Raw genomic sequence first — 16,906 nt, 5'->3', positions numbered from 1 at the left:
GTAAGCTAATAATATGTAACATATGTACATATATATTTTTACAAATAAAATGTATTGAATGAATTCAGTTGTTGGTCTTTTTTGTACCTTACAATTAAATTCTACAGCATTAAGTAGTGTCACAGCCTTATGATAGATAAGTGTAGTTGAATTAAAACTAAAAATCAAGCAGCTAAAGTGTATCTACTGTCAGCTTTTAACTATATTTTATTAATTGAAAAGTATTTTCTAAAGCTTTCTTCTCATCTTTTTAATTCCAAACATTCATCCCGAACAGCTTAATCTGCCGTCGTTCGCTATGCGATTTGTTAGCAGCTTCCCGAACGTTGTGCATTTTGTAGTGGCAACTTTAATAATTTATGCCACTCGTTCAATTTTGTTGGTCCGCTGACAAATGTGAGCATATTTTAGGGTGTTGATTTTGATTGCCAGTTGTCTGTCGCCTCATTTATGGAATTTCATTATAAACCCTGTTGATGATGTGGCTGGCCACAGAGCGCACAGTTGGGGGGACACTGTCCTCTTGTATGTGTCCAGTTTAAAGCCTTAATCTGGGAGGGATGCTAACATTGCATAGCATGTGTAAGCCAAATTAAAAGCTTGTCCACGCACACACACACACTCAGACGATGATATATAAAAATTTATGAGGCACATTTTTTGGCGAGGAGTAAAAGTCAAAGGACACAGCACCTCCATATTTTTTTCTTTTTTGGGTGTAGCGAATATAAACACACGAATAGACAAAAGTCGGATGGTGTTTGGGGCGGAGTGCTGATGTTTTTTTGGTTCAAGGATAATCATTCAACATCGCGTGCTGTGGAAATTCAAGGAGTGTGTATGTGATTTTTATCATGCAAACAGGCGGAAAATGACCGGACCCGCCCCTTGCCACGTCTCCCCCCAACCCATTCCCACACAAACAAAATAAAAAACGTGCTAAATGAGTAAGGTAAATGAAATTACCTGACCGAACACACCTCAAAGTGGACACACACACACACCCTAACACACTCCGAGTTGTGCGTGTGTGTGTGTGTTTTGTTTCCGTTGCTGTTTGACTGCGTTGCGTGTGTTGGTTGTTGGTTGAGTGTGTTGCAAAGTTTTATTAAAGAACGGAAATTACAAATTTGTCCGGCACTAATGGATTTCCATTTCAATTTGCAGTGCTTTTCACCCCTTATCACATTTTCCAGCAGCAGCAACAGAAAAACTGATTTTAAAGTGTGGCAAAATTCGCCTCGTGATTAGCTGCGAAATTTATGCGGCCTCTCAAAAATGTTGCGAAAATTAAATTCTTTGGGCTGCGTCGTCGTTGTCGTCGTCGTCCTTGCCACAGAACGCTAACGACTACAAAATTGCAAGAAAATTACCCGTTAATGTCCAACATTTATGGCTGCAAGACGCCGCCGCAGAGTCGAAGTGGAAGCCACCATGTCTGGCTTTCACGGACTCCCAACTTTTGCCTTGCCAAGAAGTAATCGCGGCCAGAGAATACTTACTTCTTCTCTATATATATATATAGGAATAACTGGCGAAACTATTATGGCCCTTGTGCTTATTACTTGCTGACATGCAAACACTTGCGCTCTCTTTCTTTTCGACTATCTCTATCTCAGCTGCATGTTGTCTGCCTGCTAGTTGCTTGCCAAGGACAAGGACAATGTGGTAAGAAGCCTCACACTCGGAGCTTTAACTCACGTGTGCTTTAAGGACATTAAATATTTAACATATTTATTTATTTTTTGTTTGGCATTTAATTTGCAACACAATAAATAATAAGATGACACATACGCTTATCGAGACGTTGGTAATTTATAAGCGCACCCAACAACACAACACAACTCGAGAAAAAGTAAATAAAATTGCTTTTCAACGAAAACTTAGCCCGAAACCTGACACACATGTCGTGAAGTCATTAATAATGTAGGTGGTTGCCGGATGCCACAGTCAAGTGGCAACTGCAACCACAACATCACAATGGGAGAATTCGACAGTCAACCCCCGAAAATCGAAACGAATCGGAATCGGAGTCGAAATCGTCGTCGTCGTCGTCGAACTTTGAATCGTATCTTGCCCCGCAACACAATACCGAAGGGGAATGTCAAACGTGCCGCTTGCCACTGTCAAAGTAAATTTATGCACCCATGTCTCTTGCCTCCTTCCACTCGGAAAAAAGGAATTCCTGACAACAACTAAAAGTATTTTGTAGTTACTCGCATCTCAACAGCACACAACTTTTGTGGTGCCTGCAACTAATTTCAATATCATCAAAAATTAATTTCACTAATTCGATTAGAGAGCATGTGTGTGTTAAAGCTGAACCACTTCCTCAATGCTCGAAGGTGGTTCAATGGCTTGGATGCGAGTGCGTGGCCAGCAGTCACTTTCTGGCCTCGCTTTGAATTCATTAATTTAAGTCAGCTGCCACAAATTGTCTTGGTCAAAATACATTTCACGCTAAGCATACGATGTGCCAATGGCGTGTGTTCCCTTCCTAATGCTCAGTTGAAGCCCCATAATATATGGGCATTAGCTCATTGATTGCTGTTGAGCTCGTTGCGAGCAAAGATAATTGCATAAGAGCTGCGGTTTAAGCTTATTTTCTGCTTAAGATTTCGTGGAATACATTTTTGGAATTCAATTGATACGAAGCTGATGAGCTTAGCAAGGAAATTTGGAAGAAACTAATTGCATAATCCAATAGTTAAATAATTTTGATATTGTTGAATACTTCAAATCAATAAAATAAATATTTGTTGGTAAAATAATCACTTATTAATAGAGTTATAAAAGTTAAAAAAGTCCTATTCGAATATTCTTTTTTTAAAAAATAATGTGTAATTTTAGACAGACATTTACTACAAGTAAATTTTTTGGAGTGGCTTTTAAAAAACATCCAAATAATCGAACAAGGTTTTATTTAAAATTCATCTTTTTTGTAATATTATAAGTAATGAAATGTCTAAATATTTATAAAGCCAAATAAATCAAAAGTTAATTTTTAATTTTAACTACAATTCGACACAAGAAAACATCTTCTTTATTCATATCCCAGCTTTTCCGATTAAAGAATTAATTTTCTAAATATGTTCATCCCCTGCTCAGACTAAACAGCAGACCTGCTGTCCCATTTATCAAATCTCACAAGTCCGCAATTACGTTTTAAAGCCTCTTCAAAAGCTGTCATCGTCGTCGTCGTTCCCCAAGTTGTGCATTTAATTAGGTCTCCGACATAAACGCGATATGAAAAGCGAAAAAACCCCAAACCCCAAAAGCTAAACCCAAATGGCGAATTACACACAACATTTGAGAAACATTTGCGTATTCATTTACCAAAAAACATGTACTCGCAAATGAAATCCCGCGTCAAAGACAAGAAGGATACGAGCGAGTCCTTGCGACGTTCTACTCTACAATGTGTTGTATGCAATGGCTGCGTTTCCCTTTTTTGCTTTTCCACAATTCCCTTTTTCTTTACATTTCATTTTTTTATTTTATTTAATTTGGCTTTATGGGCGCTGCCGCACCTTATTTCATTTGGAAGCAAGCAAAATAAAAATGAAAGAAATGCTCATGTGTGTGAAAAGGCATTTGAAGCTGAAAGCTGAAGTTGAAGCTGAATGGTAAAAACTCAAAAGCGAGCGCCAAAAGTCACGAAGTAGAGCAGAGCACAGCTAGTGGCATCCACATTGGGATGTACTCCTGTCACCCCCCATTTCCTCACCAGCCGTGCACCCCTTGGAGAGAGAGAGAGAGAGAAAGGCAAACGTGCGCTTGGCTTTCACTAATTGTCTTTGCCGTGCGTGCGTGCACGCTGTAAAGCTGCCAAAGGGGGGTGGCAGGATGTAAATGGGTGAGTTGAGGGATGAGGCATGAGTGCTGCATATATTTTACGGTTGTTTAGCTTCACGTATGCGGCAGTTGCCTTTTATGACGCCTCTAAATGGCTGCCTCTCGTTCAGCCGCAAAAGAATTTACTTCAAAATTCCAAACGAAATTTCGAAATGTTTTCATCTTAAATTTTTGTTTTCTTTTTGGTCTTGTGCTTATTGTGTTGCACACCTGGCCAATTATGCAATCTAATAATAGGTCACTCAAATCACATTACTCACTTAATGACCAAAAAATATATTTTAATAAAATGCAGTCAAGGTAGCGAAAATCAAACACACTTCCGTTCGGTTGAGTCAACAGATTAGACGCAAAAATATAGACCAGTTATGCGGTACAGTGAAACGTGTGTAAGACAAACCGCACTCTGAAACATGATTAACACATTTATAGATTTGGATAACTTTATGCTCAGCAGCCGCATTCACAGCGGGTATTTTTATCGTGCTGCACTTAGCAGCTGTCAATCAAATGTCTCCCACTGTTCGTTGCGCCACAGGACCTCAGTTTATGAGTCGTCACACAGTGTTTTTGTTTGTCTGTCATTCTTTTTTTTTTTCTTTTTGGTTTTTGCTTCGTCTGGCAAATTCCCAGTGCCAATTAAATGTCGCTTTTAGATTGTCATGCCTCGACCAGCCGAGGGCAAAGACATTCATATGACAATGCCGCAATGGTAATGAGCCACAGCAGCTATGAGTATATCCCATCTATCCACCATCCACCTACCCATCGAAGTCAAGTTAAGAGAACAAGTCACTCTGCGTCAGGAACTGCTCAGCATGTGCTCGCATGTCCTGCCAAAGTAAATTAATTGCAGACCTCACTCACTCACTCACTCTCTGCCCGGCTGGCTGACTGGGACCTGTTCCCATTTTGGCTTCCTACTGACTTCAGCTTGAGCTTGAGCTCACCCCTCGAAGTGCAAATTAACATTACCATCAACAACAAGCAGCAATAAGAATGAGTGCTCGGGTCATGCACTAAACTTTGCGTAGATTAATCGACCTGATTAACCGCACGCAGTTCAGGTTCTTTCCCTCTGTCCGATCCTGACAGTGATCCCACCTCAGTTAGCGCTCGCATCCGGCTTGCCTATTCATTATGCAATTATTTTGAATGACTCTCGTAAGTGATATTTCCGAGACATTTCAATGTGTATATTTCATGCGGTCTTGTTAGTTGAAATGCGTTTTCATTTAAGACGCAAACTTTTCGGGGCACTTTCATTCACAATGTTAAATTGAGGTTAATGCCAAATTGCTGTCTTGGCCTCAGTTGGCCCAACTAAAATTATACATTATTCTTAGTGTGCAATTGAAATGGGAATAGTTTCAGCATTTATTTGGTTCAATTTCCAAATTTGATTTTTGGAGGAAACTTTTGTTGCTTATAAAGTTTGTGCTATTACTTTCATTAATATTCATTATTTATCTTTATAAATTCAAACACAGTTAGAGAGTCTTCTCAAACTTTATGAGATATATCGCAGTTAATAAGTTGTATTTTGGTATTAAGTTATTTAAGCAATGATTGTAGATGTAATTTTATTGAAATTTTCGTATTAAAAATATAAAAAAAGAGGATCATAAAAATAGATAAGAAATATAAAAAAATTGAGTTAAAAAAGCGAATCAAGGAATTTGTTCAAAATTCAAAATTATTTAAATTAACAAAAATGTTAAATTTTTGTACAGAAAATATCTTAACTACTTTAATGTTCGTCTTTTAATTCCACCTATTTATATTTTTTTTTCTAAAAATTTACTCAAAAGGTTAAAAGTTTAAATATTAGTATTTAAACAAAAAAGTAGACTAATAGTCATTTTATTGATATTTTTAAAAGATTTTGAAACAAAACGGTAACGAGCTTGCCGTAATATTAACAACATTACGCGATCTGGTAACACTTCTGATTTCCACCTGCTTCACGTTTTTCTTTAAAAGTTGCTCAACAGGTTAACAATATAAAATTTGTTGATGTAAAAACAAAACCAAAAGTAAATTTACCTTTCAAAATGTTATTCTATAATGTTATGGCTACCTCAAAGAGAATAACAGTCTATTCCGTTATTTTATATATCTTATCGATCTTTTATATCGATGTGCTATCGTCTAAATTCAGTGCTGCGTAACGCTGATTTCTAGTGCTAAGCAAACCAGCCGGCAAAACAGCTGTCTGATTGTTTGGAACAACATTCGGTATCTAATCTATTAGTCATTTTTGTTTCTATTATTGAAAACCCCTCTACATGAGTAAGCACAGTCGTAAAGCGAAACTAGAAGCTGAAATAAGTGAGAAACATGGAGTTAAACATATTAGATCTAAACGATTATTGTCTCGGTTCAGTATTGAAGTATCTGGAACTAGAAGATCATGTTCGATTTGCACAGACTTGCAAGCGATTTGAAGAAGTGCTCAGAGATTGGTCACCTGTGCTCTATCCAGACTTTCGAATTAAGAGAAGTCATGATACGGATCCCGAGGAAGTGAAATGGCAATATCAATTATTGTGCATACTAAGAGACATCATTAAGCGACTGTATCTGGATATCCATCAAGAAGATGGCGAAGCACCGCTTTCCATCGATGATCTCGTCAGTCAGATTAAAGATATGGATAGTCTGGAGTATATTGCAATAAACGAAGGAAGCATGTTTGGTGGATTGATGCTTAAGTCGAGCACACCTCGTCAACAACTGATCGAAAAGGTATTAGATGCCCTAGAATTTATTCCTAATATAAAAAGTGTTAGCGTTAGCAGCAAAACTGACATGTGAGTAAGCAATTGCCATATAAGGTGAATTTTTGTTTAATGAAATTTATTTTTAGTTATACCGCGTGCAGTTTGAAACGAATGAATTGCTTGGAGAAAATATCAATTGATAATAAAATATCCGTTGACGATTTGATCGAAATCTGTCAATCAAATACGAATCTGCGAGTTTTGTGGATAAGAGAAGTTGTCGGCGAACTTTCGGATATTGTGCCCCATTGTCAAAACTTGGAAGAAATCTCATTTCCCATGTTTGCCAGTCATAAATCTTACGCTCGCCTCGCGGATCTTTCCAAGCTACGCAAAGTTATTATAAAGAGCACAAACTCGACTTCGCCTTGTGCTAAATTAATCGAATTATTCGATGCATTTGCTAAGAAGCAACAAACTGCTTTGGAAAGTCTAATGCTATTCTCCTTCTTGGACTTTGACGAGACGAGCAAACTAATTCAATTGACCTCTCTGAAAGAACTGCGTTGTGCTTTCGATGATGCCAGATGCATTGATCTTTTGACTGACTTAACCGAGCTCGAGGGACTTTATATTATGCTGGGTCGTTCCGCTGCCGGCTCCAAGGAGTGCTTGAACATACTGCGATCATGTCAAAAACTGCAACGCCTGCACATCAACTCGAATCTGTCAATCGAATTTACAGGCAAAGCGCTGGAAGTCTTGCGGAATGTACGCATACCCGAAAAGCAAAAACCTCTGCAATTGTATTCCACGGGAGTTATGCATTTGTGCAATGACGAAGATGTAAGTGTTGAACAAGCAATTCCCATTTTTGACATTTCTTTCAATAACCTTATCTTTCCAGGAAAAGTTGATTGATAACGCCTTCTGCATAGTAGTGAATCAGTCCGAATATTTGCGCGCTTTACCATGGCGATTACCAAACTAGGATCGAGAGTGACTTTGCTTCTTTTATTATCAATGCACTTATGACATATATGTACAGACCTTATTTATAAAGAATGAGTGTGCTCGACTGTGAGATACTCGCTAATCATTTTCAATAAAAACATATTCTAGAAATAATATACTGAAATGATTAATATAATATTCTTAAATATACCAATGGATATATTTGGTATATCGGTATAGTACTACAATCTAAATATACCATAGAGTAAAAAATGTACCAGAATTTCAAGCAAAGCAACTTACACCCGATTGCAGTTGACATTTTTTACTATAGAACAGTATTTCATAACTTCTACGACTGTTATATATGTATATAGGCTCTAGGACGTAACGCTGATTTGTGATGTTATGCAAACCTGTCGGCAACACAGTTATACCCGATTGTTTGAAACAACATTTGATATCTAATCTATTAGCCATTTGTGTTTCTTTTATTGAAAGCACCTCTACATGAGTAAGCACAGTCGTACAACGAAAGTTGAAGCTGAAATAAGTGAAAAATATGGAGTTAAACATATTAGATCTAAATGATTATTGTCTCGGTTCAGTATTGAAGTATCTGGAACTAGAAGATCATGTTCGATTTGCACAGACTTGCAAGCGATTTGAAGAAGTGCTCAGAGATTGGTCACCTGTACTTTATCCAGATTTGAAAATAGAAAGAAGTTATAATACTAGCTCCAATGAAGTGAAATTGCAATTTCAATTATTATACATACTACGAGACGTGATTAAGCAACTGTATCTGGAATTCCATGAAAAGGATGGCGAAGCACCGCTTTCCATCGATGATCTCGTTAGTCAGATTAAATATATGGATAGTCTCGAAATATATTGAAATAAAAGAAAGACGCATCCGTAGTCTATTAAACAGGTCGAAAACACGTCAACAACTGATCGAAAAGGTATTGGATACTCTAGAATTTTTACCCAATATAAAAACCGTTAGCACTAGCTGCGAGACAGATACGTAAGTATATATGTATGTACTATAAAAAATAATAATATATAATATAAATAAATTTATTTTTAGTTATACCGCGTGCAGTTTGAAACGTTTGAATTGCTTGGAGAAAATATCAATCGATAATAAAATTTCCGTTGAAGATTTGATCGAAATCTGTAAATCAAATACGAATCTTCGAGTTTTGTGGATAAGAGAAGTTGTCGGTGAACTTTCGGATATTGTGCCCCATTGTCAAAACTTGGAAGAAATATTTTTCCCCATGCTTTACGGTCATAAATCTTACTCTCGACTCACAGATCTTCCGAAGCTTCGCAATGTTTTTATAAAAAGCATAAACCCAACTTCGCCTTGTGCTAAATTAATCGAATTGTTCGATGCATTTGCCGAGAAGAAGCAACAAACTGCATTGGAAAGTCTAATGCTATTCTTTTTTTTGAGCTTTGAGGAGACAAGCAAACTAATTCAATTGTCCTCGCTGAAAGAACTGCGTTGTGCTTTCGATGATGCCAGATGCATTGATCTTTTGACTGACTTAACTGAGCTGGAGGGACTTTATATAATGTTAGAGCGTACAGCTGGCGGATGCAAGGAGTGCTTGAATATACTGCGATCGTGTCAAAAATTGCAGCATCTGCACATTAACTCGACTGTGTCAATCGAATTCACAGGCAAGGCGCTGGAAGTCTTGCGGCAAGTGCGCAAACCTGAAAAGCAAAAACCTCTGCGATTTTATTCAAACGGAGTTAGGCATTTGTGCAATGACAAAGGTGTAAGTGTAGCCCAAGCAATTCAATTTTTTGATATTTCCTTCACCAATCTTATCTTTTCAGGAGGAGGAGATTGATAATGAATACTGTGTAGTGGTGAATAGGTCCGAATATTTGCGTGCTTCACCATGGCGATCAGATTTATACCAGCTAAGGCATTGTGCGAAGCGAAGAGATCAGCCGGTGGGGTGCTATCGACAATTAGGTTTTTTTTAAAATTTAAACAATTAAGTCTTGAAAATGCCGCGAATATTTCTGCGGTGATATGAAATATAGGCAAGTGAATTACGACCAATTCTCTCGACATAAATCTGCATGAAATAATGCAACATTAAAAATAAAAACAACTGGCAGTCGTCCCATCGTTAAGTAGCAAAATAAATGCAATGAAAATGTATTTATTAAATTTAAAATAAAAATTGCAGTAGTTGCAGTTGAAAATTGTGCGAGTCGCTGATACTTTGTATATACATAGATGACACGACAAACTGGACCTGAGCTACTTCTTCTAATGCTACTCTGATTGGTCTTTGGCTGTGCGCCAGATGTGTATGCTGCTGTCGGTTTTTTGTGTGCCCCAAGCATAATGTAATTAGTTGCAACAGCCCAACAACAAACAAGTAGAAAGAACAACAACAACAACAATAATAGCAAAAACAAAAACAAAACCGAACTAAATAAATTCTTAAGAACGTGCATAAAAAATTATTTGCTCATACGCATGAACGCTTGCCCAATGAAGACTTACCATATATATTTTTTGTTTATACCACGCAGAAAAGAGTAGAATGGTCGAAGTCAGCCAGACGATGAACTGTCTGATCTAATTAGCAATTTACATACCATATATTCTGTCAGTCTAAATATGACGATAAAAGAGTGATTTTTTATATTGGATTTACATTCAAGAATGTCGCAATATTCAAATTAATTTCTACTTTTTTCAACATCCTTAAAATAATCTGAATTTTACCATAGAGAATAGTATCTTAAAGTTCACCCTAACTTTGCCTTTAACCAATTTGAATTGTTTTTGTTTTTTTCGAAAATTTGGCAATGAACCAAAAAACGCGGCCACTGCTACAACAAAAACAACTGATTTGTACAGGTGCGAAAACTCTGTGATCTGTGCACGTCGGAAAACCCAAGCCTATATACAAATTTGACTTTATTTGATGCCTGTCTGTGTGTGTGTGTCTATCTGTTTGGCCCTGGGTCAATTCTCGTACCCAAAGATCATGCCCTTAATGGCGATTGTTGTTTAATAGCTGCCATCTGCATTTGGGCCTTATTCACTTTTATTGCACAGATCGCGACAGGTCGGTCCTCAGTTCGTATACTTATTTATATTTTCTTCATTGAGTATTGTATTGTATTTTTTGCTTTGTTTTCTTGTTGCCTTTTGGCTTTTGTAGCACAATGAAAGTATCGTTTGTTTATTTGCCAAGCATCTTATGATTTTCCTTAGTGTGTTTTTCATTTTTCTTATTTGCATTTGTGTTCTGCGCTTGTGATTTGTATTTTTAGTACCAAGTGTGGCAGTTGCTGGTTGCCTGTTCATTTGCTTAGCTCTGTTCAGTTTAAATTGGCTAATTGAGTATTGGCTGCGAGACTTAATTGTATTCTTAAATAAATAAAATTTATTGAGTATGATTTTGAAATAAAGTGCATGTATAATAGAATGACGGATAATTGAATTTAATATTAATTAAATATATATTAGAAACGATCGACGGAGGACAAATTTTTCTATACTACAACTAAGAACATAAATTGAAAATGTATAATAAAATAAACATAGCAAATATATGTGTTTAATAAATTAGTAAAATAAAAAGATGACAACATTTATTGGACAAACTAATTTAAAACGATTTAATGAGTTTAACCTACATATATTAAAAATGATTTATTGCATTACGTTATGACCTAACACTTTAAACAATTTGCTTTTCAATAAATAAGCATTTAATTGATTTTGCTATAATTTTGTATTTACAAAAAAATGTAAAATGAATATCTATTTCATCAATTGCATCTGCCGAAAGCTTCAATAAAATTGTTGATCATCGTGGCCTTTAAAAGTTCAAAAGTCAACGTTAAACAGATTGCCCAACGCACGCATCGCTTGGCCACGCCCACAGTGTGTCAAACACGCTAATTTACTGTTACATTATTTACATATAAACACACATACACACACAGTGTAGCAGCGATAAAACTGAAAGGTTGTCACTTTGGAGGCGTTAGGCGGTCGCTCGTCGTTTTGTGGTGTTGCCGAGGGAGACACATAATAAGAAAAACAACGAAGAATGCCACCACACAACGAGAAGGAGGAGGCATGGCAAACAGGGCGCATGAGCAATATCTGTGCTGCTGGCAACATGCAAAGAATGTTGCCAAGCCAAAACACTTGCCACTATAATATCCATAGAAAACACCATAAATATGAATTTTTTATGATGCAAACACTTGGCAGGCTTTTGATACTTGTGGCATAAACAATAGTGTGTGGAGTGTGTTTAATTAATAAGCGAGGCTGCCATAAAATACACAAAATGTTGCTAAACTCTGCTGAGTCAACACGAATAGCATCCACAAAGTTTCCCGCCAATTGCAGGCCAAGCCGAAGTGTATACAAACAAACACACACACACACACGCGCGCACACACATATACACACATACTGACACACACTCTAGCAACCCCGAAAAGCCGCAACGCAAACAGGGCGTGTTGGGCATGGAGAAATCGTGTAGTGTCAAGAGTGGGTTGCGTTGCCTTGGGTTGAGTTAGTCGTGAGTCGTCCTCTGCAACGGCAGAAAGCGTAAAATCTGCAAAGCTCAAACTGAAACCAAAAGCCGGTTAGCAGTACTCCCCGCTCCACTCCTCTCGCTCCACAAACACTCTACAGCATAATCTACAGCGCTGTTATTTACATTTTGTTTTGCCGGCTTTTCTGCTTTCGTTTGTGCGGGACCCGAACAAAAGCCGAACGTTTGCCGACAGCCCTTCGGCTGTGCTTTCGTTTGACGACGTGCACGACCATTCCGAATCCGTTTTGAATATCGCGTCAGTTGGCAACGGCCTGCACTCTGAAACGGACGTGTTTTCTGCTCGAAATTTTCACATGAATTTTCTGAATAAGCATTTTTGAGTGGTGTGTGTTTTGTGTGTTTGTGTTGGTTGTTGTCTTGGTGTCTTATTTTGAGTTATCGCGATTTGCGTCTAAAAGTGCAATTAGTGTCGCAAAAATTGTGTGCAATGAATTGAGAAATTGCCCTGGGACACAATCCCAAAACCGCAAGAGATCAGCCAACAAAAAGTGCATTAAAATAGTGTTGAAGTAAAACATTTGAAAAATTGAATTGAATTGAATTGTGAATGCTCCAGTGATCGCTGCTATATAAAGGTAAAAACCTCTATACATTCTTTAGGACTCAATCATTGAAAAAATGTCACGAAACAAAATAGAAAAGAAGAGAAATGTGTCACCAAAACTGAATCGAAACCAAAGCGTGCATGTTAATTAAAGACAGGCGCACACACAGAAAGAATTTTCCAACAACAGCACGAAAAAAAAAAAGAAAAGCATGAGAGATGTTATTGCGGGTGCCATGGCCAATCCATCCATCACTCAATTGCCAGTACAGAATTTTGGACTTGCTGCTCGTTTTTTTTTGTATTAGTTGTTGGATTGGTTCTTGCTTTATTTCAGCTGCGACATGAGTTTCTAGCCGTTTTCTTTTTTTCTTCTCTTTTTGCTAACGCCCCATAACAACTGTGCATTAAATTTAATTTGGAAATTTAAATTGAGAGCATAACAAACAGCAGAATGCACATGTGTTTTTTCCTGCTGCTTTCCTCCACATTGCGTCACTCTGGCACCCAATATACAATCCAAATACTCAATAGTCGCCACCAATAACCAATGGGCTCGTTCCAGACCCCGGGCCAAAAGCATTCGTCTGGCTGGTTGTTAACGATAAATAATCAGCAGACTTTTGCCAGCCGCTTTGATTTTCAGCCATAAATATTTATGCAATTGGACGCACTTGTTTAAACAGACAAACAGACACTTTATAAGCGGAATGGATCATCATTGTGAGTCTGAGAAAACAGTTGGCATATCATAAATGTAAATTGTTTACGACTTATGCAATTTGCCAGGCCACGCCTCTCAATTAAAACTTGACTGGTGAATGTGAAATTATCCCTCATTGTTTTGATGTTATCAGCTGAGCGCTTCCTTTCTGCTTCTCTATCTCTCTCTGTTTGATTTTCCTGCGGCCTGTTTGTTGCATGTTGGCTAACAAAATAATTGACAAAACAAATCATTTACGTGGCAAAAGTTTCAGGCCCAAAAACCGACCAGGCGCACGGCGGCAAAACACGCAACATGTACGAGTATTTGACGACAACAGCGGCCAAAAACAAAAACTAAATCAAAAACACACAAAAAAGAAAACCAAGAAAAACAAAACAAAAAAAAAGCAGGCAGTACTTTGCTCAAATATAAATATAAATAACAGCATAATAATGAGAGACGAAACAATACGAAATTCCAATGTTGCAACATTGTGCGGCATGCGGCATGTGGCAGGGGTGGCAGATAGCTTTCAGCTGCATGCGATGACATTTTGTAAACAATCAAATTAAATAGCTTAAATTTATATGCACACTGTCAAAGCTTTTAATAACATTTGTGTAATTAGCTAAATCGGATTTGCTGCAAATAACATTTTGTTGGCAACTACTTGAGAAAAAATTCATTTGATTTTCCATTTAATAATTAAGGATTTACTTTAAATAGTATAGTTTCCTTAATGCAACTACTTACGATAAATTTATAATATTTTTATATAAACAATTGCATTCGAAGATTTTCACATGAATTGATTGTTTATTTTTTAATAACAAACACAAATCAAATATTACACATACGCCTCGTATATTTGCGTAATGGTTAATAAATTCAATTGCGTGATTTATATGAGCTCTTCAATTCATTTTTATGGTACTTTCCGGCTAAAAAACGTATTAATCTTTTTAATTCCAACGAATAGATTTGTTGAGCAGCTGCTGCGTAGCTCTGTTCTATGAAAACGTTTCAATGCTCTTTCTTGATTTGATTTCCAACACATCGCCTAATTAAATCAACTAATTAACTTAACAATGCTGCTCGCAATTTAATACCTTTTGGTGCCATTTGGACAACTGATTCCGTCTGGGGTATTATGCTGATGCCGATTCGAAAATTCGAAATGTAATCGAATAAAATGCAAACAGCATTTAACCGCTGTTTAAATCATATTATGGTCCGCAAACCGCAAATTTGCCTCCTGTGGCTGGGAAATGTCAAGGGTGTTTATTTGGTTTGTGGCTCACAGTCGATTGCCTGATTTACAAACACACACACACACATACAGAGAGCTCGGGCTGCAACAGTCAACATGTTAACAAGTTGTTAAACACACACATTGTGTATGATGACGGGGGAGTAAGCGTCATTTTTACTGCCTATTTTCTGGGTAAAAATCCCCACATTTATGGCTATTAGTTTTTGGTTATTGGCAGTCGCGTTCACATGATGTCTGGGTGTCCATCGCAGTTTGAGTCCCTAGAATATACCACACTGAGAAAAATTAAGAAGTTATACAATTAAGAATATTCGTCTTACAAATTGTGTTGTTGAAATAAGACCACTTCAAGAACAAGTTCTTAAAGCATAAAGTCTAAAAACTTCCAAATTTTCAAAATAGGAGCAATAATACTAAAGTTTGATTGCAAAATTCTGATTTCCATCAAAAATTTCTTTAAAGTTTGAATCTAGATAGTTAGTTATTCGATAGTTAGTTATTCGAGCTGTCAAAAAATATTTTTCAATGCAGACAAATGTCGCTTTAATCGATGATAAACATTTGGTGATTAAACGTGATAAATATACAACTCAATTATTGAATACGCTAATTAAATCATAAAATGGTAAAATAATACCTAAGTTGTTAAAAAAATATATATATGTACATATATAAAATTGTATTTTGTTTATCATATTAATAAGAAGATCATATTATTATAAGACTAAAAAAAAAAATTTTTTTATTTTCACCACTAATTTTTATTTTTATCATTTTATGATTTATATTAAATGATTTTGAAATAATGATGTGTTTTCTAACATTAAGATTTTCATGTTCTTGACACACTTGTGAGAGCATAGTTTTTAGTACTAAGTTCAAAATCTTGATTTAAGAACTCGTTTTTTTTCTGTGTACTTCCCTGTTGGCCATGTGGCGAATGGTTTTATGTTGAACAAATTGCGCCTAGGCCTGACAAATGTCGGCTCAAGTGTCTGCCTCTGACTCTGGCTGGTTTATTAAAATCGAATTGCGACTTATTGGCAGGCACGCTAGGCAATGCGCCTAACAGCAGGCAATAGTTTTTATTGCAACTCCATTGCGACGACAATATAATGAGCATAATGCCCAAGGAAATGATTGTATGAGCGCAATTTACAATGTAATAAACTTGTCGTATTCGTTGTTAAGTACGATATAAAATATGTGTTGAGAATGACAGAGAAATATTTTAGTGTAAAGGTATTTCGAATGATACAAATTATGAGCTGTTAGAGAAATTTTTAAAATGCCATCATTTGCATATATAATAATGTTAACGAGAAGAAGTTGATAAGCATTTATATTCATTATATTTATGTAATAATGTTATTGAGGAGAAGTTGATAAGCATTTATATAAAGTAAAATAAACATCAATTGATTTATTTTTAATGCATTTTGAATTAAATTAAAAATCAATAATGAATTAATTTTACCACAGGAAAATATTTGTAGATTTGATTAATTTTACTTAAATTTGTATATTTTAATTTTTAGTTAATTTCACATGATTGTCATATTTTATTAAATCAAGTTTTTGATATTAAGGCATAGTTAGAAAAAGATTAAATTATTGTAAAGTCGCTACATATTGTTTTCTTGCCAAAAAAATGGAATCACTATCTTTAGACATTGTATTATTGTAAGAATATTGTAACTTTTTGAATACTTTGTTATGCATAATTATATTAAATATTTCCAACATACATATAACACAATAAATAGGAAAGCTTTGTTTTGTTCAAAAAATTTTAAATTATTTAAAAAAAAAATATGTACTTAATCTGAAATTTATATAAAATGAAATTATGATAAAATAGTAAAGTAGATTCGTATAAAAACTATCACCTGAAGAAGATTCTTTTTTTGATGTTCGTGCTGTAGTCTTGATTATATTCTCCATCACCTCAGTTGATGCTGCGTTTACATTTCTTTCATACCCTTGAGAGCAACTTGTTATGCGACGTTTGGACAAATAAATAGAATTAAGCATATAGTTTATGCTTCTTTCTGGCAAATACAAATCGTACTTAAGCGCGAAGAATTTTATGGCATTTTAATTGTTGCCAGTTGCAGTTGCTCTTTGAATTCGATTCAGGGCAACATCAAGTTGAGTCACTTTTAGCCATAATCAAATTCTCCTCGCCACTTTTCCGGTATTTTATGTGCGCTGTTTATT

The 16,906-nt window shown here is 36.1% G+C and overlaps 3 protein-coding genes across 3 annotated transcripts in view; all 3 read left to right on the top strand.

The window, feature by feature from the left end:
* The first annotated feature begins 6,060 nt into the window (after nt 1-6,060).
* Nucleotides 6,061-7,704, top strand: LOC133844188 (uncharacterized). The gene is made up of 3 exons (XM_062278084.1): nt 6,061-6,668; nt 6,725-7,424; nt 7,486-7,704. The coding sequence occupies exons 1-3, from the start codon at nt 6,196-6,198 to the stop codon at nt 7,567-7,569; spliced, it is 1,257 nt and encodes a 418-aa protein (XP_062134068.1). The 5' UTR covers nt 6,061-6,195; the 3' UTR covers nt 7,570-7,704.
* Nucleotides 7,705-8,008: 304 nt separating this feature from the next.
* On the top strand, nt 8,009-11,116 carry LOC133844898 (uncharacterized). Its single transcript, XM_062279181.1, has 3 exons — nt 8,009-8,562; nt 8,626-9,328; nt 9,390-11,116. The coding sequence occupies exons 1-3, from the start codon at nt 8,348-8,350 to the stop codon at nt 9,540-9,542; spliced, it is 1,071 nt and encodes a 356-aa protein (XP_062135165.1). The 5' UTR covers nt 8,009-8,347; the 3' UTR covers nt 9,543-11,116.
* A 1,282-nt stretch (nt 11,117-12,398) lies between these two features.
* Nucleotides 12,399-16,906, top strand: part of LOC133841661 (probable basic-leucine zipper transcription factor Q) — a 37,318-nt gene continuing 32,810 nt past the window's right edge. Inside the window, exon 1 of the mRNA XM_062274292.1 lies at nt 12,399-12,738. The gene's annotated coding sequence lies outside the window, so the exon portion shown is untranslated. The remainder of the gene's footprint in view (nt 12,739-16,906) is intronic.

Source organism: Drosophila sulfurigaster, chromosome 3 (assembly GCF_023558435.1).
Source record: "Drosophila sulfurigaster albostrigata strain 15112-1811.04 chromosome 3, ASM2355843v2, whole genome shotgun sequence".
Taxonomy (NCBI): domain Eukaryota; kingdom Metazoa; phylum Arthropoda; class Insecta; order Diptera; family Drosophilidae; genus Drosophila; species Drosophila sulfurigaster.
This window is presented reverse-complemented; position numbering and strand designations above follow the sequence as displayed.